Source organism: Vipera ursinii, assembly GCF_947247035.1.
Source record: "Vipera ursinii genome assembly, chromosome: 9".
In the NCBI taxonomy this organism is placed as follows: domain Eukaryota; kingdom Metazoa; phylum Chordata; class Lepidosauria; order Squamata; family Viperidae; genus Vipera; species Vipera ursinii.
This window is the reverse complement of record NC_139523.1, coordinates 10,359,166-10,386,877: the sequence shown is the minus strand read 5'-3', so window position 1 is coordinate 10,386,877 and position 27,712 is coordinate 10,359,166. Positions and strand designations below refer to the sequence as shown.

Sequence of the window (27,712 nt, the reverse complement as noted above, 5' to 3'; positions counted from 1 at the left end):
AACTAATCATCACATTTACATCCTCCGCAGCACCCCCTTGCCAGGTCACATGATCAAAATTTGGTTGCTTGGCTACTAGCATGTATTTACAATGGTTGCAGGTCTCAGGATCTTGTGATCGCCATTTTTTACCTTCACAACCACTTAGAAACAACAATGGCAAAAAGTTGTAAAATCTGGTGTAACTTCCTTAACAACCACCTTGATGAGCAGCGGAAATTCTGGACCCAACTGTGGTTGCAAGTTGAGGACTTCCTATAGTTATTTCATTATATACCTGTAATCCGCCTTTCCACCCATATGGTCTTCAAAGTGGCTTCATATTCAATTTATTTCCCCACCCATCCGATATAAGGCTTCCTTTGAACAAAAGATGCCATCTTTGTGTCATAAAGCTTTATTTACACATACCATGGTGAAGACAGTACACTCAGTCAACAGATATGTTTGACATCCTAGAAATCAGTGAGACAAGAACATTAGCTATCATTCTGAAAAGGACCTTCACTTATTTAGCTGTCTCCACAAGAATTGAAGAGAGATTCCCAAACAAAGTATACTTGGAAAATGATTCCCAGATCAATAACCTAGGAAGTTTTTTTTCTCCGTTGCAGTTACACCTAAATATTTGTTTGATATTAGGGAAGATGTGATGGGATGGGAAGAAATTCAATTTCCTACAGATATCTTCCTAAGATATCAAAGCAATAAGCAAAAAGAAAGCTGAAGATTTTTGCGGATGTTTAGAGCAGTGCTTTTCAGACTCGGGAACCTTAAGATGTGTGGCCTTCAACTCCTGGAATTCCTTAACAAGCTGTGGAATTCTAGGAGTTGAAGTCCACACATTTTCAAGCGGCCAAGGATAAGAAACACTGCTTAATTTCGTGTTGTCCATGGATCTTAAGTGCAAATCACTCTGAAACTGGGCCAAAATACCCGGGTATCTTCCATTCAGACTCCACAGAGCCGTTGAAAACTGCAGCAAGGTTTACATTCATGTTAATTCTTCCACAAAACCAGGTTTAAAATCTATTCATTTCTATTGGTAACCAACAGAAATCAGACATCATTCTGGAAAAGGGTAGTGATTTTCGGAGTATTTTTTACGTTTCCCAGGATATCCTACAACTGGGGATTTTCCAACAGGTCTTTCATCTTTAATGCAAAATCACATCTAACAGGGCTTAGCTTTTTAAGATCAGCCAAGATTGTCTAAGTGTTGTCATCTGCTGGGGAGAAGGAGCAGACGCAATCCTAATACAGTACATATTAAAAATAAAAACTTTCAGGAAATAAACTTCTTTGCCTGAGGCTATGGTAGCAAAACGAGTTTGCTATTTGGACTGGAAGTTGAAGCACCAGGAGATCCTTTTAATGCTCCCCCATTTAAATAATTCCCGCACATTTAAATATAAATATCACATATTGAAAAGAAGGAAGAAGGTTTTGGTCACAACTCAGGGTCATCTACAGAAGAAAGCTTTCTTTCTATTTGCAGGAAAGTATTTTTTTATCCACAAAACAGCATTCAATAGCAGTCTCCAAACGTTACTATAAAACGATGCCGTTCATCCTGCATTACCCAAACCTGCTAAATATAAAGACCAGGCCCAATACAAAGGTCATCACAACCCAGAAATTCATTTTCAGGGCACTTATTAAAACCATAAACAGTATGACTTCAAGATGGAGGTCTTTGAGTTAGCAAAACACATTGCATCACATTCTCAACACCTGGGGTTGCAGACCAACGCTGGACCCAAATTAAATCATGGTATGTGTTGATCTGAAAGATATGAGTCCTCAGTGGTGATGTGTCTTCACTTATCATGCTGCTGCCCGATCTAGTTCAATGGTTTACATCGGGAAAAATGTTGAACAGTTGACTGAACCTTTTGACCAGGATAACAGAATACTAGAATGTATCCTGCCTCCCAATTCCCAGGTTTGGGAGAACAAGATATACTAAGTAAAACAGAGGGCAGACTAGTGAACTGTATCTATACATTTCTGGTTAGCCATGCCAACAGAAAAAGGGGGACTCATTTTCAGCATGGGGAATCCCCAATACATATTTCTCTGAGAATGCCATTCTTCCTGATTTTAAAAGATACACCGTCCCTGATTATTCCAATGAAACCACTGCTTCTGTTATAGCAGAGTATCTGCATTCACCTACGTACCATCTATTTAGCTACTCAAATGCCTTCTGTGTTTGCAGTGATGGAGCTGTTCAGATGCCAATGCAATTCAGCTTAACATGGAATACTTTTATATCTGCAGGTATGTAATTCTTAATCAGTATTTTTTTTTAGAATTATTATATGAGTTCATCAGTACTTCAGCTGCCTTTTGGGCTCAATGAGTGAAAGAACAGAAAGGGAAGGGTAATAAATAAACAACCGCACCTACAGTATTCCTTCAAAGAACATTCACTCGCTTTTTCTGTGTGACATGATCCGACAAGAAGCATGTTCTTCCTGGACAACAGTTAATGTAGCAGGAGTATAAATTTCAGACATGCTATCATTGTTCTCCAGGGCGCCATAGGAAAAAGAAGTCTTGAGTTCAGGTTGAACTGCAGTTCCGTTGTCGTGCAGATTCTGCATGCCTGAGGATAAAGATGGAGTGGTTTGAAATGCAGGGGTTTCAAAACAGACAGAAATTCAATTGCTGTCCTCCTAGATTCACGGCTTGCCTTAGAAGACCACATAGTAGCCGTGACTAGGGGGGCTTTCGCTCAGGTTCGCCTGGTGCGTCAGTTGCGGCCCTATCTAGACCGGGATGCCCTGTGTACGGTCACTCACGCTCTCGTGACCTCTCGTCTTGACTATTGCAATGCTCTCTACATGGGGCTTCCCTTGAAGACCACTCGGAGGCTCCAACTGGTACAGAATGCGGCCGCGAGAGTTGTCTTGGGAGTTTCCCGGTACTCCCATGTTACACCTTTGCTCCGCGAGCTGCATTGGTTACCAGTTGTCTTCCGGGTGAGGTTCAAGGTCTTGGTGATGGTTTTTAAGTCCTTACATGGCATGGGTCCGGAATACCTCGGGGACCACCTGCTGCCAGCGTCAACTCCCCTCCGCCCTGTGCATTCCCACAGAGAGGGCCTCCTCAGGGTGCCTCCGGTCAGAGAATGCCGGCTGGTGGCCCCCAGGGGGAAGGCGTTCTCTGTGGGCGCCCCGGCTTTGTGGAATCAACTGCCGGTTGAGCTCCGGATGGCACCGGATCTCCGCTCCTTCCGGCGCAGGTTAAAGACCCATTTATTCGAACAAGCTGGCCTGGCCTGATGAGGAGTTATCTCAGGGTTTTAATATTTGTATATTTTTACTGTTTTACTTTGGGCAATAATTTAATTCTTTTTTAACTTTTGTACTTGTGTATTTTTATTTATGCCCTGTTCACCGCCCTGAGTCCTTCGGGAGAAGGGCGGTATAAAAATTTAATAAACTTAAACTTAAACATGTCACTTCCATTAACCCAACCAAACTATAATTTCATCTTCTAAAGGAGGGCTGACTGGGGAATTCTGGGAGATGAAGTCCACCCATCTTAAAGCTACCAAGATTGAGAAACACTGTTCTAAAGTTTGGATCCCAAACCCCACATCCTGAGACTTAGCCGGTCTGGGAACCAGAGTTGCATCACACTGGATGGCAACAAGACTGGATCACCTTACGACAGTGTTTCTCAACCTTGGATGCTTAAAGATAATTCTGGGAGTTGAAGTCTAAGGTTGAGGTTGAGAAACACTGCTTCAAGAGAGGGAGGGAAAGGAAAAGAGACTAAACATCTATTGAAATATCCAAGATATAGACCACCTTCTCAAGTTAGAATGGGTGGCAAACAAATAATAATAACAGCAACAACGATGATGACGACATAGTATCATCTCCACATTGAATGGGAACACTGTCCAAATCTTTGAGGTTTTTCAAGGTTCTTGAGGGGTGAGCTAATGTTTTAATCCTCTACAAGGCCTAAAGCAAATTTTTGCCCCTTAAATTCCTCCCCCAATACTCCAAAATCAAATCTAAAATGGGTGAAAGGGGACTCTGAAAGTGTATTTATTTAATATATTCATTTATAGGCCATCCATCTCATATATGAGATTCTGGGCAGCTGTTAAAATAGGAGAAAAACAGAATAAACCAGGGAAGTAATCAACATTAAAAAGAACATCAATAAAAGCCAAGGACATTCATGACATTAAACTTTCAGTATAACCATGATCAAATTCATCCATGCTGCTTCGGTGCCCCATTTTTGTACCGGCTTATCAAAAAGGTAATAGATTTTAAGATTACCTGGCATGGCATCCATGGAGATGTAAGGCTCAAAAAAGATGCATTTCCTCTTGTTTCTAGTGATCAGAAAGACACCTAAAAATGCAATGAGGCATCTGAAAGAGATTTTAAAAGGGCAAGATAAAGAAGTTTGAAACATATGGAAGAGAAAACATGATTGACAGCTAAAAATCTTAGCCACCCATTCATCTCACAGAAAGTGACTCATCAGTCTACATGCTACCTCAGTTGATGGGTCAAAGTAAACATTTCTGGACACTTTTATAAGACTATTCAGGACACAAGTGAAGCATTTGTGAACAGCAGAAACATCAAAAAGAGTTCTAACTAAATTTAGTTCTTTCCAAAGCCATAGGGAGAGCTGAAGTGCCCTTCTAGCCCTCTCAGAAATTTACTGAGACCTTGTTTACTCACTTAAAATAGTTGTGCACAAGCCCTCTCACCCTCAACACAAATTCTTAAGGAAAAGAACAGCATCAGAGACTTTGCAGCAATGAGGACCTTGTTATTATTATGGTTGGCCACATAGCCAGTCAGCTGTTCAGACTAGACTTAGCATTTTTATCCATCTACTGAGTCCTTCCCAAGGACCTGGTGTAGACCAATGTGGATGTTTGATGGAGTTAAAGGGAATATCTGAGGGAATATCTGAGGGAACACCTGCTGCCGGCATCAAGCTCCCTTCGTCCTGTGCGCTCCCACAGGGAGGGTCTTCTCAGGGTACCGCCGGTAAAAGATTGCCGGCAGACAATACCCAGGGGGAGGGCCTTCTCTGTGGGTGCGCCGGCCCTTTGGAACCAGCTGCCTGTAGAGCTTAGGACTGCTCCTGACCTTCGCTCATTCCGCCGGGACCTCAAGACCTGGCTCTTCGAGCTTTCTGGCCTGGACCGAGAGTATTAACTGGGGTTTTAATTGTATTTTAATTGTAATTGGGGTTTATAGTTCAAGGTTAGTGTAATCATTTTAATTGTTTTTAATTTTTGTAACTTGTGTATTGTTTTAAAAAAACCTTGTGAACCGCCCTGAGTCCTACGGGAGAAGGGCGGTATATAAGTCTAATAAAATAAATAAATAAATAAATAAATAAATAAAGGTATTGTTGCAGGATGTAAGCTGTTTGGAGTAAAGCTGCCTTCTGCAATTGACTGATGGTGAACTTGTCAATGCCGATGGTGTTGAAGGGGTGCTCCAGTTGTTTTGGGATTGTACCCTAGTGTCCTGTTACCATTGGTACTATTTTTGTTTTCTTATTTTTAAGAGCAGTGATAATGGATGCAGGCAGAATACGAGGAGAGGAAAGAAGGGTGAACAGATGATGTGTTTTGGATGTTCTTGAAAGGAACAGCATTTGCTGCTCCCATGGATCCTCTCCAGGAATAAGGGCTCCTAGGCATCTCCACCCATAAGCAGTCCCTTTGACATCCCAACTCTGGATTGACAAGCTTTTCCATACACAGTGGTGTCCAGCAATGCAGTATAAGTCCTGTCCCATGCATTGTGTGACATCATAATGCATGCACGGAAGGGCGGGGCTTCTGTTCTGACACATCTGATCTTTGTCAGTCTGTCCTCACATTTTTTTCCCCTTCTGCAGACACTGATCCCCATAATTTCTCAGAACTGTCCTGGCAAATATAAGGCCTGAACTTTTTGCTCAAGAGGAAAGATGACATTAACTCCTAAGACTGCAACTCAGCTGCTGAGATCCTTTGACTATGAACAAATTAAGCTTTAACTACCAGCAAAGACTACATTGATTTGGTTTCCAAGACAGGCAAAATATAAGTAGCCCTTGCTTAGTGACCATTCATTCAGCAACTATTCAAAGTTGTGCTGGCCCTGAATGAGGAGACTTATGGCTCAAACTTGCAGCTGTCACAACATCTCTGCAGTCACATGATCACAATTTGCAACCTTCACTGCCGGCTTCTGACAAGCAATGTCCATGGGCAAGCTGGCAGGAAGTTACAAGTCGTGGGCATGTGATGTTGTGTTCAATGCCCATGGAGAAGTTGCTTAACAACAGCAACTGGAATAGCCAACGTAAGTTGGCATGGTCATGTGATTTTTTTCTCTTTACAACTGTCGTTTAGTTTTCAGTCCCAATTATGGTCATTAATTGAGAACTATTGTACCCAGCACTGCAATCTGGGCAGTGATTAGGGTAGCAAACTCCGGACAGGGTTGTGAGTGAGAATAAGATCAGCTATCAATTGGTTTCGCAATGAAGAATCCAGCCACAGATTTCCCCAAACTATTAGCAAAGGATGGGCAACTATATCCTATAATGATTGTCACTGTTTCCCACCATTAGTTAGAAGATGCCCAAAGCAGCCTTTGAATAGCCATCATCCATTAAAAGGAAAGAGCTTTGCCAAGCAGAGAAAAAGGAAATGAAAAAGAGCCCATAAGCTATATCAATATTGTAAACTTACCCCAAAGAAAACATACAAATATGGAGAACATCCTCTCCAATAAAGTCCAAGTAAAAAGTTGCACCTAAAAAGAAAAGAATCTTTCTAAAATAGAGAACCTCCTTTTAGAAATTCTAGGCGAAGATTAGCAAAATGTTAACAGCATAAACAAAATTAAAACATATCCAAGGAGACAGAATTGGTGCATGGATAGATCACATTTTTATAACTCGAAAGACTGCCAAGCCCGGGCTCTTCAAACTCGGCCCTTTTATGACGCATGGACTTCAACTCCCAGAATTCCTCAGCCAGGCATGCTGGCTGAGGAATTCTGGGACTTGAAGTCCATGCGTCATAAAAGGGCCGAGTTTGAAGGCCCCTGAACTAAGCTATCAAGAGAAGAGACGGGAATGATCAGATACTTGGCAACTGATATATTTATGACAGTTGCAGCATCCTTGGGTCACATGATCACCATTTATGATCTTCCCAGGAGGCTTTCTCATAGCTAGGGGTGTCCAAGCTTGGCAACTTTAAGGCTTGTGGACTTCGACTCCCAGAATCCTCCAGCCAGGGTGGAGAATTGAAGTCAAGAAGCCTTAACATTGCCAAGGTTGGACATCCCTGCTTTACATGTTTAAATAAGTACTGTAACTTGTTGGGATTCGAACTGTAGTGGGTACAAAACTCAACCTTGCTGAAGAAATGACTAGTGTCCTCTACTGGATATGTGCAGTAATGAAATCAAACCCAGTGGCAGAGAAGATTTGTTAGGCACCAGAAACCTGGACTAAATTTGAAATGTCTGTCTCACTGGGAAAAGCAGTTTCTAAAGGGAGCAACAGAACCTTGTTATCAATGCAGGTGATTTCTTTTTAAGCATTAAAAAGATATTTCAAGGGAAGCGTTCGGTTAAGGACTCTCTCCCAGGGATGGGAAATCTGGCAAAATCCATTTCAGGCTACAGGTAGTCCTCGACTTACAACAGTTCATTTAGTGACTGTTCAAAGTTACGACGTCACCGATAAAAAAGGAACTTATGATCATTTTTCGGTTACCATCTTTGTAGCATCCCCATGATCATGTGATCAAAATTCAGATGTTTAGCAACTGGTTCATACTTATGGCTGTTGCTTTGTCCCAAAGTCATGTGATTACCTTTTGCAACCTTTTGCCAAGCAAAATCAATGGGCAAGCCAGATTTACTTATCACTTAACAACTGTGGCAAGAAAGCGTAAAATGAAGCAAAACTCACTTAACAAATGTCTCCCTTGAAAACAGAAATTTTGGGCTCAATTGTGGTCATACGTTGAGGACTACCTGTATTTGATGATCAGCTGCTATCACCATTTTAATGCACCGATATACACCTACCTGCTGTAATTCCTATCACAGTGGACAGGATATAACCCACACTGGCAATCTGGGATATATCATACAAGTGAGAAGCTTGGGTTAAAAACCTAGGAGAAAAATAAATACAGCGGAGGAAGAAAAAAAAATCAGACAACACTGTGCATAAATAAATAACAAAACATTTCACAAAAGCCAACGATGTTTCAGCACAGAAAAGGGTATCTTAGAAACCATGAACCAAAAACAGAATCACCAATCTGAGATTCAGCTGTTGATCTTCTGGGCAAAACAAGCAGATTTGCCTGGTGAAATTTCAGCTCATTCCAAGGTGTTCAGGTAATGTTTTACAATGATGGGTCCTTGGTGCTCTGTGAGTTTGGTGGATTTTTTTTGCTGCTGGTGTTACCTCGTTTGGGTAATGAAATGTCTGCAAGAAAACAACCAAGCTCAGAGAGCACCAAGAACCCCTTATTTCAATCCTGAGCTGCAAATGTTCTCCTTTTTTGGTACTACATTGTTGTTGTTGTTGTTGTTGTTGTTGTTAGTTGCGAAGTCGTGTCCGACCCATCGCGACCCTATGGACAATGTTCCTCCATATGGTACTACATATGGATGTCAAATGCTCCAAAAAGCATGCAAATGGGAACAATGTTTTTCAATCTTCGTAACTTTAAGATGTATGGACTTCAACTCCCAGAATTCCCCAGCCAGCCATGGGACCAGGATTTCCATTGCTAAGCAAGGCGATTAAGTGACTTGCACCTGTTTTTATGACCTTTTTTTACCACAGTTGTTAAGCAAATCACTGTAGTTATTAAGTGAATCTTGTGGTTGTTAATCAAATCTGGCATCTTGTCAGAAGCCGGTTTGGGAAGATTGCAAATGAGGATTCATGACTTTGGGACACTGGAACTATCGTAAACAGACTGCCAGATGTCAAGTGCCCAAATTTTGGCCCTGTGACTTTAGGGATGCTACAATAGTCGTATGTCTGAAGGCTGGTCATAAGTCACTTTTTGTAGTGTCGTTGTAATTTCAAACCATCACTAAATGAATGGTTGTGAGTTGAGAACTACTGGGTATTGGCTGGCTGGTGGAAACCAAAAATATCTGGATAGTGGAGGAGAGAAACTGCTAGAATGGAATGGAATAGAGTAAAGAATAATAGGATAGCATAGAATAGCATAGCATAGCATAGCTATAATATAATAATATAATATAATATAATATAATATAATATAATATAATATAATATAATATAATATAATATAATATAATATAATAATATAATATAATATAATATAATATAATATAATATAATATAATATAATATAATATAATATAATATAATATAATATAATATAATATAATATAATAATTATACTAGACTAGAAGAATAGAACAGAACAGAATAGAATTTTTTATTGGCCAAGTGTGATTGGATACACAAGTAATTTGTCTCTGGTGCATAAGCTCTCAGTGTACATTACAACAAAGTAATATAATCATAAGATACCAATAACAGAAGGTAATAGGAAAGATGAGGAGGATAATAGTAATACAGCCCTACTACATGGGTAAATATCCTTAGACATAAGACAGTGCTGTAGGAATTAGGTGTTCAGCAGAATGATGGCACGGGGGGAAAAAACTATCTTTGTGTCTAGTTGTTTTGGCATGCAATGCCCTATAGTGGCATCCTGAGGGGAGAAGTTGAAACATGCCTGGGGTCTGTAGATATTTTCTCAGCCCTCTTTCTGACCCGTGCAGTGTACAGGTACTCAATGGAAGGCAGGCTGGTTGCAACTGTTTTTTCTGCAGTCCTAACTATCTGTTGGAGTCTGTACCTGTCCTGTTTGGCTGCTATACCAAACTATAGCTTTGGCTACCAACTATGATGGTTACAAATGGAACCTTAAGATCCAGGGGGAAAAAACATCTCTTATTATATGCAAGGAAGGATGCTCTGCATCTCCATCCCTCTGAGCATACTTTCAGCAATCCATACAAGCTGCAATGAGGGTGGGAAGCTGGCATTTAGCTGTGTGTTCCCAAATGCCCCCCTTGAAGCCTCTTTAGAACAGGAAATTATTTAAATTGTTACTAAAAGGCCCATCTCTGGGCAGAAACAGCAACAAGAATGCAATTACCTACGGTAGTTTCCATTGCCGCCTGCTGCACAGGCTCTATTTTTAATCTATAATTCATTTTAATTAAATTTGAATTGCCTTGACATTTGGTGGTGAGCTGCAGGAAGAAAACACACATTTGGGGAGAAAGAAAGAAAGAAAGAAAGAAAGAAAGAAAGAAAGAAAGAAAGAAAGAAAGAAAGAAAGAAAGAAAGAAAGAAAGAAAGAAAGAAAGAGGAAGGAAGGAAGGAAGGAAGGAAGGAAGGAAAGCAAGCTTGGTTCCACTTACTCTGCCTGAAATGCTGTTGTCGCCACCATGCACACCACCATGATGTAGAAGATGGGGTAGCCCAGCTGCATATTCCCCCGAATGGAAACCGCAACCATGCCTGCAATGGCTTTGACTGTAATGACAGTCATGGAACCTGAAAAACCACCAATAAACCTTGTTTTGTTCAAGATCAAAGACTAACAACAGCGAGTGAAAAACTGTACAGGTAGTCCTTGACTTATGAGTACTTATGAGTACTCCCCAGGGGGAGGGCCTTCTCTGTGGGCGCCCCGGCTTTATGGAATCAACTGCCGGTTGAGCTTCGGATGGCACCGGATCTTCACTCCTTCCGGCGTGGGTTAAAGACCCATTTATTCGAACAAGCTGGCCTGGCCTGATGGGGGAAATGTTAGGGTTTTAATGTTCTTTTTTATATTTTGATTGTTTTAATTCGGGCAACAATTTAATCCTTTTTAACTTTTGTACTTCTATTTATATGCCCTGTTCACCGCCCTGAGTCCTTCGGGAGAAGGGCGGTATAAAAATTTAATTAAATAAATAAATTAAATAAATAAATAAAATTGAGCCCAAAATTTCTGTTGTTAAGTGAGGCAATTGTTAAGTGAGTTTTGCCTCATTTTACGACTTTTCTTGCCACAATCGTTAAGTGAATCACTGCAGTTGATAAGCTAGTCACACGGTTGTTAAGTGAATCTGGCTTCTCCATTGACTTTGCTTGTCAGAAGGTAGCAGAAAGTGATCACGTGACCTCGGGACACGGCAACCGTCATAGATATGAGCCAGTTGCCAAGAGTCTGAATTTTGATCAGGGGACTATGGGGATGTTGCAACGGTCATATGTACAGGTAATCCTCAACTTACAACAGTTTCTTTAGTGACTGTTCAAAGTTACGACATCGCTGAAAAAAGTGACTTATGACCATTTTTCACACTTACGACCATTGCAGCATCCCCCATGGTCACCTGATCAAAATTCAGACACTTGGCAACTGACTTGTATTAATGACAGTTGCAGCATCCTGGGGTCATGTAAATTACCTTTTGCAACATTTCTGAGAAGCAAAGTCAACGGGGAAGCCAGATTCACTGAACAATCACGTGATTAACGACAACTGTGCCAAGCAAGGTCATAAAACGGGGCGAAATTTACTTAGCAAGAGAAATTTTGAGCTCAATTGTGATCATAAATCGAGGACCACCTGTAATGGGAATTGCCGAGACCCCACCAATGGGAACAAGAACTTGACTTATTAAGGATCCAATCTGGGTTGGTTGCTGGGACTGGGGGTTTCATCTTCCGAGCTTTTGGACTTGTGCTGGGGCCCAACTTCAGGGAAAAGTTCTCTCTATCAGGGTGTGTGCTGTTCTGGGTGTGGTATTTATGGTGCCTGTTGTATATGGCTTTTTAGATGTTGATTGGGATGTGTTGATGGCTGGTCAAACAACATCTGAAAAGCTACTTACAACAGCCACCATAAATACCACACACAGAATAGCACACTTTCCGGCAGAGAGAACAGAACGAGTCCAAAAGCTCAGAAGAAACAACCTGGTCACCAACCCAGATTGGATCCTGCAACATTATCCCGAGACACGTATATTCATTCAGCTCTCTCCAACTCAACCCTCGATGAATTAATTTTTACCTGGATATTATTCATGGGGCTTTCTCTAGGTAGCTATCTTCCTGGTGGCTCAGAATCCTTTTGGAGTCAGTCTTGAAATCCAATAAATAAATACATAAATTTTTAGACCGGTTTGTGTGTGTGTGTGTGTGTGTGTGTGTGTGTGTGTGTGTGTGTGATGGATTAGGGTTTCTGCAAGATGCAGCCCCCAAAACACCTATCGTAGAAAGAGCCACCTTTGGGGAAGCTGAACGGAGATTAAGCTTCACGCACATACCGTACGCATGAGCTTGCTTCTTTGCTAATCAGAGACAGAGGTTTAGCAATCCAGTTTGTGACATTTATCTTACATAAAGAGGAAGAGGAGAAGAAACGTACCAAGGAGGGCTACCAGGAGCAGAATCACCACGATATAGTTTGCTTTCTTCTCCTTGTAGAAATATAAAAGCAGGCAGAACAGAATGATCTCCACCAGCTAAAGAAGGGAAAGAGAGCAGAAAAGGTACTGGATTTGAAATAAAGCTAATTTTCCAGTCTTTTTCTTTTCACATTATTGCCCTTGCAGGCTGAAGAGACAGACCTCCCTTTTGGAAATGAAAAAAGGGGATCCCCTAGCCTTAGTTCCCCAAAAATCTGAGGACCCAGATTGTTGGGGGCAATAAGCTGATTTTGTAATAATGCCGCGGGGGGGGAAAAGCCCTAATAAGCAGGCATATACATAGAATGAAGGCTATTGCTAAGCACATTTGATTTGTGCTTCTTAGATTGTAAGCCGCCCTGAGTCTTCGGAGAAGGGCGGGATATAAATGGGATTAAAATAAAAATAAAAAATCTGGGAGCTGGCTGGAGTTTGCATTCCAAGTACAGGTAGTCCTCAACTTACAACCACATCGGAGGATGCCTATTATGGTCACATGTTGTAACGGTGGCAACATGATTTTACTTTTTTGTGACAGTCATTAAGTGAACACAGAGATCATAAATGTAAACCATTGTTCACTATGGGCCGGAAGTGCCAGTTTTTAGCAAAACTGCCACAAAATGCAGTCATGTGACTACAGGACACTGCAAGTGGCTGTAAATGCGTGTTAAGAAGTGCCCAAACTGGCATCACGTGACTATGAGGATGTTCAAAATTACGACCTACCTGAAAAAGAGGACTTATGATCCAGCTCTGAAGGGGAATTTCCCCCAATGACCATTGGGACTTCAGAATTGGGTGATAAGTCCCCCTTTTTCAGGTAGGTCATAACTATCTGTATCAGCTTACGGCAGGGGTCTTCAAACTTGGCCCTTTTATGACTCATGGACTTCAACACGGCTGGCTGAGGAATTCTGGGAGTTGAAATCCATGAGTCATAAAAGGGCCGAGTTTGAAGACCTCTGGCTTAGGGAGACTGAATTAGAGATTAGGCTTCAAACACTGCACTATGCACGGCTGGCTGGGGAATTCTGGGAGTTGGAAGTCCACAGGTCTTAAAGTTGCCAAGATTGGACACCCCTAACTTAGGTGGAGTGCAGCTTATTTTATCTATTTGTTAAATGTTGATCATGCCTTTTCTCCAGGAACTCAGGGCAACGCATATAACATTCCCTAAGCCAGGGGTAGGCAACCTTGGCTCTTTTATGACTCGTGGACTTCAACTCCCAGAATTCCTGAGCCAGCTGGCTCAGGAATTCTGGGAGTTGAAGTCCACGAGTCATAAAAGAACCAAGGTTGCCTACCCCTGCCCTAAGCCAAGCTTCACCCATCACAACAGCGCAGCTAAATAGACTGGGCTGAGGGAAAAGGATTTGGCTCAAAGTCACACAGGGAGCTCTCATGGCCAAGAGTCAATTTGAGCCTGGGCTCAAAGCTGCTGCTAGCCCACATGGCACCTTATGCAGTTGGCACCCCTGAAACAAAGGAAGTGGAGAACATGTCTGGGCATTTCTGTGTCCGCCATCTTGCTCATGAACAAGCAAACATAACCCTGTAAGCTATTAGGCAGTGCCTCAGTTCCCGAGTTATTATTATTTTAATTATATGCTTAAAATCATGTGTAATTATTTTAATTATATTCTTATAATCTTCTGTAATTGTTATTTTAATTATATACTTTGTTTATGGAGGTTTTATTACACTGAGTTTTTGGTTAAAGTTGTTTATGCAAATGGATGACCGTATAATCATCATCATCATCATCATCATCATCATCATCATCATCATCATCATCATGATGTAAGGGACCTTGGAGGTCATCTAGTCCAACCCCCTGCTCAGGCAGGATACCCTATACCATTTCAGACAAATGGCTGTTCAGTCTCTTCTTAAAGACTTCCAGTGTTGGAGCATTCACAGCTTCTGGAGGGAGGTTGTTCCACTGATTAATTGTCCTAACAGTCAGAAAGTTTCTCCTTAGTTCTAGGTTGCTTCTCTCCTTGACTAGTTTCCATCCGTTGCTTCTTGTCCTGCCTTTGGGCGCTTTGGAGAAGAGCTTGACTCCCTCTTCTTTGTGGCAACCCCTGAGATACTGGAACCCTGCTATCCTGTCCCCCCTCATCCTTCTCTTCATTAAACTAGACCTACCCAGTTCCAGCAACCATTCTTTATATATTTTAGCTTCCAGTCCCCTAATCATCTATGTTGCTCTTCTCTGTACTCTTTCTAGAGTCTCAACATAAATCAATAAAATAAATCAATAAAATCTTCTGGGGCCACGCCTATTTGCTGAGTTCTTCTTTCTGCTGGCAGATTGCTCATTTTTGGTTGTTTTGGTCAGAAAATGAATAGCCTCCCCACTAAACCAGCTGCTCTCAATAATACAAGAATTGATCCTCTGTAATTTGTAAACCTAGATTATTACAATGAGTTGGCCAACTTGGCTTGTTTAACCCACTACAGCTAAAAGAACCCAAGATCTTGGGTTTAAACACAACCATCTAGGCTGCATATAAAGTAAGGATAGCAATAGCAATAGCACTTATATATACCGACTTATATACCGCTTCACAGAGCTTTATAGCCCTCTCTAAGTGGTTTACAGAGTCAACGTATTGTGCCCAACAATCTGGGTCCTCAACTTAACAACCTTGGAAGAATGAAAGCCTGAGTCAACATTGACCTGGTTAGGATATGTAGAGAGTAAGGATATCCAGGAATCCGTTGCAACTGCAGATCTAAATTTGGGGTCACATCATGTTAAATCATAATGTTACCTAGTTGGTTTCACTGAATACAATGTGTTAATACATTATTTTGATTTGCAAATCATGGTTTATGGCAAGGGGGCAGTCAACTTTGTGATGCCTGAGAACCACTCTTAACAAACTTGGAGCTGAACCATGGCAATATGGGAGAGAGGGTTGTTTGTTTCTTTAAAGCAGGGGTCCCCAGCCCCCGGTCCGTGGACCACTACCGGGCCATGGCATGCCAGCAACCGGTCCGCACAAACAAGCAAAGCCCCATCCGTGGGATGCAGGCAGCACACAAAACCACAACACCTCTGGTCTGCAGAAAAACCTCTCTCCACGGAACTGGTCCCTGGTGCCCAAAAGTTTGGGGACCTCTGCCTTAAAGTATTGGGGCAGATTCTTGATTATTCTTAACTAAAGTCATCCTGTTTCAGAACATACTTTATCTTTCTGAAAATAAGAAACATGTCTACTGCTTTTTACCAGCACCAGCCTGCATACAGCTCTGAGACTGCCTACCCTTGTTTTATGGCTTAACTTGATATCTGATCCCAGTTTTTATGATTCACTCAACAGATCAGTTAAAACTAAAGCTCTAGATCAGGGGTGTCAAACTCAATTTCATTGAGGGCCGCATTAGCACTGCGGTTGCCCTCAGGGGGCCAGGTGGGTATGGCCAGGGTGGGCGTGGCCTACTGGGTGGGCGTGGCCAGCTCTACATCATTCGCCTCAAGGGTGCCTATGGGGTCCTGGGCAGGAGTGGGACAGATCTGAGGGTCTCTGGGCCAGGGCCAAGGCAGTAGGGGCCGTTCCCTCACTGTTTCCAGGATGGCTTTGCGGGCTGCATGAAACCACTTTGCGGGCCGGATCTGGCCCACGGGCCTTGTGTTTGACATGTCTGCTCTAGATCAACATTTTTCAAGGTTAGCAACTTTAAGATGTGTGGAAGCCTATTCCCCAAATTCTCAAGGCAGCCAGCAATTCTGGGAGTCAAAGTCCACGCCTCTTCAAGTTGTCATGGTTGAGAAACACTGATCCTGATCAAGGAAGCATGTAACCCCCAAGCAAGCACAAAACATCATTAATTGGCTTAGGCATCTCAATGAAATGAAGAGGAGGATGAAGAGCACAGATTAAACTCGATTAAATGGATCACTTTACCATATACAGAAGGAACGGCCAGCTGACCAAGTGCTTTCTGATGTTGTCCCCTGTCATGACTTCATGATTGTTCGGTCCAAAGGTGATTAGCAGGTAAGTCCCAACAATGGCTAAGGAACAGCCTACAAAGGACAAAACATAGCGCCCTTTGGCAGGATGAAGACAGGAAAAGCTGTGTTAGTTCGGAGGTCTACAGCAGCTCTGAGTTACACACATGCACAGTTACAAAAATGAGTTGGCTGCCCTTTTAGATGGCTTGGAATACAACTCCATGCTGGGAATAATGAGATTTGCACAGTTTTTCCTGAAGAATAAAGGCACTTAGAAACAACAGACATAGGACAGGTAAAGATCTTAAAATTAATACAATGTAAGAAGTACAGATAGTCCTCGACTTATGACCACAGTTTAGCCTAGCATTTCCATTGCTAAGCTAACATAGTTGTTAAGTGAATTTTGCCCCATTTAACGACCTTTCTCACCACAGCTGTTAAAGTGACTGACTGCAGTTGTCAAGTTACGGTAGTAACGAGGTTGTTAGATGAATCTGGATTCCTCATTGACTTTGCTTATCAGAAGGTCGCAAAAGGTGATCACACAGGGCAATGCAACTGTCATAAGTACACGCCAGTTGCCAAGCACCTGAACTTTGATCATGTGACCATGGGAAGAACACAACAATCGTTAACTGTGAAAAACGGTCACGTCACTTTTTTCCAGTGTTGCTTTAACTTCAAACAATCACTAAACGAATGGTTGTAACTCGAGGACTACCTGTGTCGTAATTAAAAGGATTAGCAAAAAAAAAAAAAAGGAAAAATTGAAGAGCTCTCTTAGGGATCTGGGTGTAAATTAACAGGGACAGTCCTGTCCCTTTTTCTTCTGGACTTCCAAGATGAGAAACCCACTAGCCCACCCCCCACCCAACCCACCTTTCTGAAATAATGAAAAAATAGCCAGCTACCTACAAGCTGGTCCTAACAAATTAGCAGGTGCAAAAGAAGCAAAAATAATAATGATAATAATAATAAATTGCAATTTTAGCAGAGAGTGGCAGAAACCAATTCTTGTCGATTTGTACAAATCCATGCAAAGATGCACCAAGGGAAGCAAAGGTAAAAGAAACGTGCTGAAGACAGGTAGTTCTGAAAAATGCACCCAGCCACTTACTCAAAAAGTCTTTAGGTTTCCATTTTTCCCTGATGAATATGACTCCGAGGATTGCACTTGCTGAATGAGAAAACAGCAAGCAGTGAGTTTTGCCAATGCTAGAGACAGCCGGTCTGATTCGTTCAAGCCGGGGTACGTGTGTATTTTCACTTGTGGAAATGTTTGGTTGAACATTAGGGATTTTTTTTCCCTCTCTCTCTCTCTCGTATTTTTTTTAAACAAATCAGCATTATCTCAAGAACATCTAGCCTACATATCAAAGCTTCCTGGATCTGGGAGGATGTAGGAATGTGGCTCTTGCTAGCATCTTGAAGATTTGCTACGAGCACCCGCTGCCTGGTCTTGCTTACATAGAAGGCAACTGTATATGGATTGCCAACTCTTGCAGTTTTTGAGATGGTTCTGATACTAGATTTTATCAACGGGTGCAAAAAACACAACCATACAGCTTCCTCTGGAGAAGTCTGTAGGCGCAAGTCTTACCTGCATGGCAGAAGGAATAACCTTGAGAAACAGGAGGGAGAAACATAAGGAATATGCAATGGTCAGATAAAAGAAACCTGTCCCAGCCAGAAATGTAATCGCAGTAAACATTTCTGACAAGACCCTCCCTACTTCTCCTGAAGATAAAAGGGAGGGAGGGACAGGCACATTCAGACTTCCAAGGCTCTGTTCCTGTAACTTGGTAATTAAAGCTGGCTGTTCTTGTGTGTGGCTTCTGCTCTCCTTCAAATTAAGTTTGAACTGGTTCAATTGAGTTTTTTAATGGTTTCATTCTAGTTGCTCCTTTGTAATTACAGGCAGTCCTTCTCTTACAACAAGTTCATTTAGTGACACTTGGCACCAAAAAAAGAAGAAGTGATTTATGACCATTTTTCACACCAATGACTGTTGCAGCATTCCCATGGTCGTGTGATCAAAATTTGGACGCTTGGCAAACAAGTCGTAGACGGTCGTAGAGTCCCTGAGGTCGTGATCCCCTTCTGACAAGCAATGGGGCAGCCAGATTCACTTAACAACCATGTTACTAACTCAACTGCTGCAGTGATTCACTTAACAACTGTGGCAAGAAAGGTTGTAGAATGGGGCAAAATTCACTTAACAGCAAAAATTGGAGCTCAATTGTGGTCGTAAGTCAAGGACTGCCTGTATTTATTATTATTTTTAACTGTGAGCCACCTAGAGTCACAAATACTAGGCAGGGGGCTATATAAATTGAATGAATGAATAAGCAAATAAAATTAGTAAGAGTCTTATCAGCATTCACGTCCTTGGTTTCCTAGTCTATGTTGAGGGACTTACCGATGACAGAGACGGCCCCCAGAGGCACTATCAGGGACAGGGGGGCAAAAGCGTAGGCAGAGAAGACCCCCAATTCTCCCAGGCAGAGAAGGAACAAACCACACCACCACGTCTTGGTCCTAAAGTAAGCCTTAGACTCTTTGCAATTCACCAACCGGATATGACTGTATTTCTAGGGGAAGAGAAAGGAGAATGAGGACTCATTTGGGTTTCTACAGCTCTGGAATCCTGTTTCTCTTTCTCTCAGCTCACCTGGAGGTTGAGAGCAATGCTGATCATCAGGTGCCCAAAAATAGCCAGCAAGGCACCGATCAGGTTTTCCTGCAAAGAAAGGAAAAAGCACAGGTAATTAAACTTGCAGCTTCTGCAAATGCAAGACAGACGTATTCTACAGCTAGTCCTTGACTTACAACCATTCATTTAGCAACGGATCGAACACTATAATGGCACTGAGAGAAGCGACTTATCACCAGTCCTCACACTTATGACATTCAGATAAAAGTCCTATAAGGAGCATATATTTGTCCAGGCAAACATAAAATCCATGCCAGCTTTCCCCAAACTGAGGCTCTCAAAAGATACGTTGAATGGGCCTGAACTGAACTCATCCCCAAGTTTAACCCTATGATGGTCACTGTCTAAGACACGGGTAGGCAACCTTGGCTCTTTTATGACTCGTGGACTTCTGAGAATTCCTGAGCCAGCCATGCTGAGGGAAAAGGGAGGGTTTCCAAGCTGAGCCATGCTGGCTCAGGAATTCTGGGAGTTGAAGTCCGCGAGTCATAAAAGAGCCAAGGTTGCCTACCCCAGGTCTAAGAGGGATCTGGTCCATTGCATTCCCAAACTCATTTGTGCAAGAATTCCAAGGCCAAAAATACCCCTGTACAGGTAGCCCTTGACTTACAACCATTCAATTAGTGACCGTTCAAAGTTACATCACTGAAAGAAGTGACTTGTGACTGGTCTTCGCACTTATGACGCAGTACCCCCAGTGTCACAGGATCAAAATTTGGATGCTTGTATTTATGATAGTTGCAGCCTCCTGGGATCGTGGGATCACCATTTGCAACTTTCCCAGCTGGCTTGCAACAAGCAAAGTCAATGGGGGGAAGCCGGATTTGCTTAATGACCCTGGGATTCACTTAACAACTCTAGTGATTCTCCTAACACCTTTGGCACAAAATCGGGCGTGACTCGCTTGCTTTCTGACCTTCCAAAAAGTTATGGGAGATTATTTGGCAATATTATAATATTATCAGAAGGGCAGGTCATCCCCATTAGGTAGACCAGACCAGAAAAATCTATTCCACAGGAAGACCAGAACTATATTTTATTGAGATTGACTATAAACAGTGGTGGTGAACCTATGGCATGCTTGCCAGAGGCGGCACTCAGAGCCCTCTCTGTGGGCACGCATCCCGTCACCCCAGGCCTGCCTCCTCCTGCGGCCCCCTCCTCACCAGCAGCCCCACCGGAGGAGAGTCATCCCCAGGCACAGCCCACGCAAAGCACCGCAGCTAAGGACATGGCAGCTGGCCAGTGGGGACAAGACTCTGCCCTCGTGCCCCGTTATGCGCAGATGATGCAGGGCGCAGGCGGAGGGCGTGGCCACTGTGGCGCTTCTGGGCCGCCTGGGCGATTGCTGAGGTGGGCCGTGGAGGCAGTGGGTGGCCTTGCAGGCGGGTGGGGAGGTTTTTGGGCACTCAGTCTCTAAAAGATTCGCCATCACTGGACTATAATAACCGAATCTGCCTGAACTGCGCCTCCCCGTCTTATACTCCAGTGAATCAGGGAGGGGGCAGCCTGAGCCACTCCTGAATACAAATAGTTAAGTGTGCACCCAAATTTACAACCTCTTTTGACATAGTTGTTAAAAAGAACCAAGGTGGTTCTTAAGTGAGACATGACAGGATCTCCATCTTCAGCCTGGCGCCTTGCTGGCATCATGCCACCAAGGGGGAAGGGAGGGTGGAGGCATTAGGGGCAAGCCACACCTGTGTATCTAATGGTGGGAAATGGGGAGGGGGAGATGATATGTGAAGACAACCAGAGCTATTTGTATCGGTTACACTGTTGGGCATCTTCAAGGCCGCTTACCCTAGGTGTGAAGTTCCAGCAGCCTAAACAACCCAAAAAGGGACATGGTGGCTCAGTGGGTTAGGACGCTGAGCTTGTCGATCAGGTTGGCAGTTTGGTGGGTCGAATCCCGAGTGCCGCATAACAGAGTGAGCACCTGTTACTCGTCCCAGCTTCTGCCCACCTAGCAGTTCAAAAGCACGTAAAAATGCAAGTAGAAAAATAGGGACCGCTACGGTGGGAAGGTAACAGCGTTCCGTGCGCCTTTAGCGTCTAGTCATGCCGGCCACATGACCACGGAGACGTCCTCAGAGAAGCGCTGGCTCTTCGGCTTTGAAACGGAGATGGGCACCGGCCCCTAGAGTAGGAAACGACTAGCACGCATGTGCGGGGGAACCTTTACCTTTTAAACAACCCAAGGAGTTTCCTACAACATTGTGGCAATCCCAGATTGGGTGGCAGTGGACTGGACATTGTGGGGAGGGATGGGGAATGATGGGTTTGGCTCTTTGTATCGGGTGAGTGGGAACTTCAGTCTCTCCCTCACCTTCCTGCAACCAATGTCTTTAGTAAAAGGCCTTTTCGCTTCAATCAATCGGAGTTGAGTCTGCTTTCCTAAATGACTGTTCTGGGGCAGGTGTGACACTTACGTCTTTATATGGTCACCCATCTCATGCCTCTTTCTCCAGCCACTGCTGCCCAGGTTCCTGTTACTGAGCTGTTACTCTTCTCATGCTGGAGAATCAGGCCCTTTGGAAATGAAAACTTTAGGACAAAGTTTAGGAATTACCTTGTAAGAGAAGGCATCCTCGTGGACCGTCAGAGGGACTGGCTGGGTCACTAGCTGTTCCAGTTGCAAGCTGGGGTGGTTTGCTTTCTCCATTTCAGCTTATCTGTGCATTTCCGGTGTTAACTTCAGCACCACTTTAAATCCAGGGCGGGGCCAGACAGTCCCCCTGCTTCCTTCCCCATCTGCCACCTCTAGAGAGTAGCCGTAATCTGATTGAGCAGAGAAACCAGATTGATTGATAACTGCTCTCCTAAGTAAACAGAAGAAGAGAAACCAAAGGACATATGGGGGAGGGAGGCAGAGAGGGAGAGAGAGAGAGGGATGCTGCAACAGTTGTGTGAAAATCAGCCACGAGTCCCCTTTTTTTCAGTGCCGTTGTCACTTCAAATGGTCACTAAACAAACTGCTGTAAGTCACGGACTACCTGTGTCTTGCTGTCGCCTTTACAGCATGAGAAACGAGGGCGGGCCTCTTCTGGCCCCCTTACTCCGCTCACTAGGCAGCTGCAGGCCCCGCTCTCTCGTGTCTGACCCTTCCCTGGGCACCATCTCTTTGCTGGTCCCCTAAGGTCATTTGCACGCATCGTTAAATGAAAATATGCTTGTAGGTCTAAATTTAGCAGCCACGGATGCAGGAGCGAACTTGTTTTTTCTCTCCTCATCTTCCAATCGCAACCCTTTTTCGGTTACAGCCATGCAGCTGGCCAGGCTGCAGGATAAACAGGTGTTCTGTCCTTCCCTGGAGCTTTAGTTGCCGCCTTGTAATCCCACAAGATGCAAAGCGGCACTGCCGCGCGCACTCCTATTAAACTCCCTGCAATCAAAGGGCAGGCTTGTCTGCAATTGTTTCTGTAAGGCCGCCCAGAATTACCCTGTGGTAAAATGGGTGGCCAATAAGTAGAAATGAGTAGCATGGAGTAGAAACAATAGAAAAGATTAGCAGTAGCACTTAGCACTTAGCCATATATACCGCTTCACAGCCCTCTCTACGCGGTTTACAGAATTAGCGTATTGCCCCCAACAAACTGGATCCTCATTTTACTGACCCTGGAAGGCTGAGTCAACCTTGGCAGTCAGCAGAATTAGCAGAAATAAAATAAAATAAAATAAAAAACAAAATAAAACAATAAAACAAAAATAAAACAATAACATAATAATAAAATAAAACAAAATTTGGCAGTCAGCAGAATTAGTAAAATAAAATAATAATACGGTAAAATAAAATTATATTAAAATAATAAAATAAAATAATAACATCAAATCAAATAAATCAAATCAAATAAATAAAACCAAATCAAGTATAAATAAATAAAGGTAGGCAGGTGGCTACCAGTACACTCCTGATAATCCTGCAATCCAATTTTCATTACAGGTAATCCTCAATTTATGATTCGGACTAGAAAATTCATTAAGTGGCATGGTCATTAAATGAGGCATCATTCGACTGCACCTGATACTGAAACTTTTTTTGCCATGGTCATTAAGCAAATCACATGTTGTTAAGCGAGTCCTCACATGATCGCCGTTGCAGCCTTCCCTTCCCCACTGACTGACTTTGTCAGAAGCTGGCTGTCACAAATGACAATCAGATGACTGCAGGACACCGCAAATCTCATGTGAGCCAGTTGTCAAGTGCCTAGATCATAATCACATGACTGTGGGGATGGTCTAACGCAGGGGGTCTTCAAACCTGGCCCTTTTATGACTTGTGGACTTCAACTCCCAGAATTCCTCAGCCAGCGTGCCTGGCTGAGGAATTCTGGGAGTTGAAGTCCACAAGTCATAAAAGGGCCAGGTTTGAAGACCCATGATCTAACAGTTGTAAATTTGAGGACTGGTCATAAATCATATTTTCTAGCACTGTTGTACCTTTGAATCATCGTTTAACCAATGGTCAAGTCAAGGACTAGCTGTACTTCTCACCAGTAGCCATGCATAGAGAGCAGAAGTCTTTAAAAAAAAATAGAAAAACTAAGGGAAAAAAGAGAAATCTTCTCACAAAGAAACAGGGGAGAAAATGTAGAAAACACGTTATTTACTTTATTCTGCCTTGAAGCCATCCGATTCAGTTTTCTCCTCAATTTCCTTTTGTATCAGTAGGAATTTAAGCTAGCAAACTAACCCAGGATCATAAAGGTAGCATCAGAATTTTAATACAACCACCACATATCAAATAATAAGGGTTTGCCTATGGGCAAACCAGGGTCTCTTCTAGCGAGTGGCTGAACCTTATCCATCTGAGCATGACCAGAGTGCAGAAACCTCCAGCTTCTGTTCTTGGCACCTGCCATTGTCTAGAACGCACTTGGCTAAACTGGAAAAGGAGATGTCATGCTAAAAATAGAGATTTATTTGTTTTGCTCCAGAGGGCAGCACCAGGATCATGGGACAAAAACATCAGAGAAACAGGTTTTGGAGAGAAATGTTTTAAGGGTAAACACAGCTTGATAAGAGCAGCTGGGTTTTTCCTTCTCTGGAGGTGCTCAGGCGACAGAATACAGATAGTCCTCAACTTACTGTCACAAGGTAAAGGTAAAGGTGGAGCAGTGGGCTAATGCCTGCTTAAGTAACACCAGCTGCCTGCAATTAGTGCAGGTTCGCATCCCACCAGGCTCAAGGTTGACTCAGCCTTCCATCCTTCTGAGGTAGGTAAAAAATGAGGACCCAGATTGTTGGGGGCAATAAGCTGTAATAATGCCGCTTGGGGGTGTGTGTGTGAAAGCCCTAATAAGCAGGCACATACATAGAATGAAGGCTATTGCTAAGCACATTGATTTGTGCTTAGATTGTAAGCCGCCCTGAGTCTTCAGAGAAGGGCGGGATATAAATGGGATTAAAAAAAAATGTTCCCCCGCACATGCATGCTAGTCATTTCTGACTCTAGGGGCCGGTGCTCATCTCCGTTTCAAAGCCGAAGAGCCAGCGCTTGTCCGAGGACGTCTCCGTGGTCATGTGGCCGGCATGACTAGATGCCAAAGGTGCATGGAACGCTGTTACCTTCCCACCGGAGTGGTCCCTATTTTTCTACTTGCATTTTTACGTGCTTTCGAACTGCTAGGTTGGCAGAAGCTGGGATGAGTAACAGGCGCTCACTCTGTTACGTGGCACTCGGGATTCAACCCGCCAAACTGCTGACCTTCTGATCGACAAACTCAGCATCCTAACCCACTGAGCCACCACGTCACAGCTGAGCCCCAAAATTTTGTTGCTAAGTACGTCATTTGTTAAGTGAATTTTGCCCCATTTTACAAACTTTCTTGCCACACTTGTTAAATGAAGTACTGTTCTTAAGTTAGTAACATTTGTTCTTAAGTGAATCTGGCTTCCCCATTGACTTTGCTTGACAGAAGGTCACAAAAGGGAGTCAAATGACCCGAGACACTGCAGCCGTCATAAATATGAGTCAGCTGCTAAGTGTCTGAACTTTGATCGCATGAGCGTGAAGATGTTGCAATGGTCCTAAGTGTGAGAAATGGTCGTAAGTCACTTTTTCCAGTGCTGTTGTAACTTCGAATGGTTACTAAATGAACTGTTGAAATTCCGTAATCGTGCAAATAGCCTTCTCATTGCTCCAAGTCCATACAACAGATTCTGCAACTGGCATTTCTCACTGAGCTCCTATTGTTGTTGTTACAGGGGATCTTTATCAATTTCTGGATCTTGTGATCCCAAGCACATCTGGAGGTCACAAGATTGGAGAAGAACCCTTTACAAAATTCTAGATTGTACCACAGTTTAAGTCCTAAGTACCTACTTCTTTTTCTTTCTTTCTTTCTTTCTTTCTTTCTTTCTTTCTTTCTTTCTTTCTTTCTTTCTTTCTTTCTCTTTCTTTCTTTCTTTCTTCCTTCCTTCCTTCTTTCCTTCCTTCCTTCCTTCCTTCCTCCCTCTCTCTCTCGTCCAACTCTGTTATTCTGTTCTTGTGTTAACTATATGGGCTTATAGAGTAAGAGTTTGAGGTATTATTTATATATCAAAGAAAGTCAGAAATCATTTTTTCCCTATTTTTCTTTTTGCAACTCTTGGAGGTCTTCTAGTCCAACCCCCTGCTCCAGCAGGAGACCCTACTGCAGGCATGTCAAACTTGCGACGTCACATGACGTATCGGAACTTTTTCCCATTGCCGAAAATGGGATGGGCGCGGGCTCTCCGTGACGCTCCGGCCTGCGGGCCGGCAGTTTGACACCCCTGCCCTACTGGGTAGGCAACCTTGACTCTTTTGACTTGTGGACTTCAATACTCAGAATTCCTGAATCAGCCATGCTGACTCAGGAATTCTGGGAGTTGAAGTCCCACAAGTCATAAAAGACCCAAGGTTGCCTGCCCCTGCCACACCATTTAGACTAACGGCAGTAATTCTAACCATCAAATCTCAAAATAACATTTCGTTATTTTTCATTTCTCACAAAAGCCACATATGTGGCTTCCAAGTAGAAATAAAATCAGTTAAAAGTCTTTCCTTTAATCAAAGTTGTCAATTCTGCCATCTCTGTCAATTCCATGTAAGTACTTTACCTAACTTTCAACCCTAGAGTTCTCATTTCTGGGAGGGCCAGTAAAATATATAAGCGTCTTAACATTTCTCAGTTTCAAATTCGAACACATCACATATGGACAGATAGAACCCGCATAAGCTCTTTGGGGCCCTCCATCATTTTTAGACTGTAAAGGGGTGCCAAGACCAAAACGTTTGAGAACTATAATTTTAGCATAGGTAGTTTCCCCCGCACATGCGTGCTAGTCGTTTCCGACTCTAGGGGCCGGTGCTCATCTCCGTTTCAAAGCCGAAGAGCCAGCGCTTGTCCGAGGACGTCTCTGTGGTCATGTGGCTGGCATGACTAGACGCCAAAGGCGCACGGAACGCTGTTACCTTCCCACCGTAGTGGTCCCTATTTTTCTACTTGCATTTTTACGTGCTTTCGAACTACTAGGTTGGCAGAAGCTGGGACGAGTAACAGGCGCTCTGTTACGCGGCACTCGACCTGCCAAACTGGCGACCAGCTCAGCGTCCTAACCCACTGAGCCACCGCGTCCCTCCAATTTTAGCATACTTCTTTACAAAAACACAATGCATCAGATTTAAGAAACCTCCATCCAAACGCCCGTCATCTCGGCTTTTCCATTCTAAGAATTCCCTTCTTATTTGCCCCCAATTTTGTTTTTCCTCTGCTAACCTCTTTTCTCTTTCCAACTTTATTTTTTGTCCTTTTGTATTTTCTTTTTTTTTTTTAAATCTCCATTTTTTTACGTTCCCGCAATTCCCTCTTAATGCGAGCTTCTTTTGAAATTCACGTGCACACAGACACCCTTCTGCGTTCACAAACACGCTCGCATCACCCGAATCCCTCCTCCGGTGCCCTTTCGGAACCAACCTGCAGGCGAACGCTGGCGTCCTTTAGGAAAAACTTCGCCAAAGCCAGGATCAGGGAATACCGGCCGGTCAAGTTTCCGACGATGATTTCCCTCCGCGTTACCCCGGCCGAGGAAAAAAATCGCTTTTTACAGCAAGGCAACCGGGTGGCAACCAGGTGGCCGCTGCCGATGGCGGGTCAGCGGCTCAAGTCGATCCTAAAGAAAGGCAAGCTAAATAAATGCCACTCCCGGCTCAGCAGAACCCTAAACCCTCCCCCCCCATCCCTTCTTTCGACCATAAAGTCTTCTCTCCGGTCGTCTGAGCACCTCCAGCGCTCACCTGCTTCCGCTTTGCAGCTGCTACCTTTGCAGCCCAGCGGAGAAAGGCAGCGCCGGTTTCTAGCAAAAGCAAGCGTCCGATTGGATCCGGAAGCCGCCACTCCCCGCCCCGGATATCTCGCCTCTGCAAGGCCCGGCGGGCCTGGACAAGCAGAAGGGAAAAGAAAGCAGTGGGCGGAAGCCGGCGCGGCTCCTTTTTCTTCGCTGCAGCCGGTGCAGCCGGCTCGG

At 43.5% G+C, this 27,712-nt stretch overlaps 2 protein-coding genes across 8 annotated transcripts in view; one reads left to right on the top strand and one right to left on the bottom strand.

Moving 5' to 3' along the window:
• Positions 1–27,712, top strand: part of STPG1 (sperm tail PG-rich repeat containing 1) — a 226,672-nt gene that overhangs the window by 161,380 nt on the left and 37,580 nt on the right. The window contains exons 1-2 of one of the 3 annotated variants that reach the window (XM_083369802.1): positions 24,193–24,441; positions 25,433–25,529. The gene's annotated coding sequence lies outside the window, so the exon portion shown is untranslated. Of the gene's footprint in view, positions 1–24,192; positions 24,442–25,432; positions 25,530–27,712 lie in introns of those variants that run through there. The other 2 variants (XM_083369804.1, XM_083369803.1) reach the window with 2 other exon arrangements.
• Positions 390–27,712, bottom strand: NIPAL3 (NIPA like domain containing 3). 5 transcript variants are annotated; one of them, XM_083369782.1, is made up of 13 exons: positions 27,486–27,712; positions 27,166–27,361; positions 21,798–22,047; positions 19,184–19,252; positions 18,932–19,103; positions 17,630–17,689; positions 16,460–16,605; positions 12,503–12,599; positions 10,497–10,632; positions 8,097–8,185; positions 6,743–6,806; positions 4,308–4,402; positions 390–2,611 (listed from the first exon to the last, which is right to left on the bottom strand). In XM_083369782.1, the coding sequence occupies exons 3-13, from the start codon at positions 21,888–21,890 to the stop codon at positions 2,433–2,435; spliced, it is 1,200 nt and encodes a 399-aa protein (XP_083225908.1). In that variant the 5' UTR covers positions 21,891–22,047; positions 27,166–27,361; positions 27,486–27,712; the 3' UTR covers positions 390–2,432. The 5 variants fall into 5 exon arrangements, with proteins under 5 accessions (XP_083225908.1, XP_083225907.1, XP_083225909.1 ...); XM_083369781.1 differs by having other exon boundaries at positions 21,798–22,006; XM_083369783.1 differs by having other exon boundaries at positions 10,497–10,611; positions 21,798–22,006.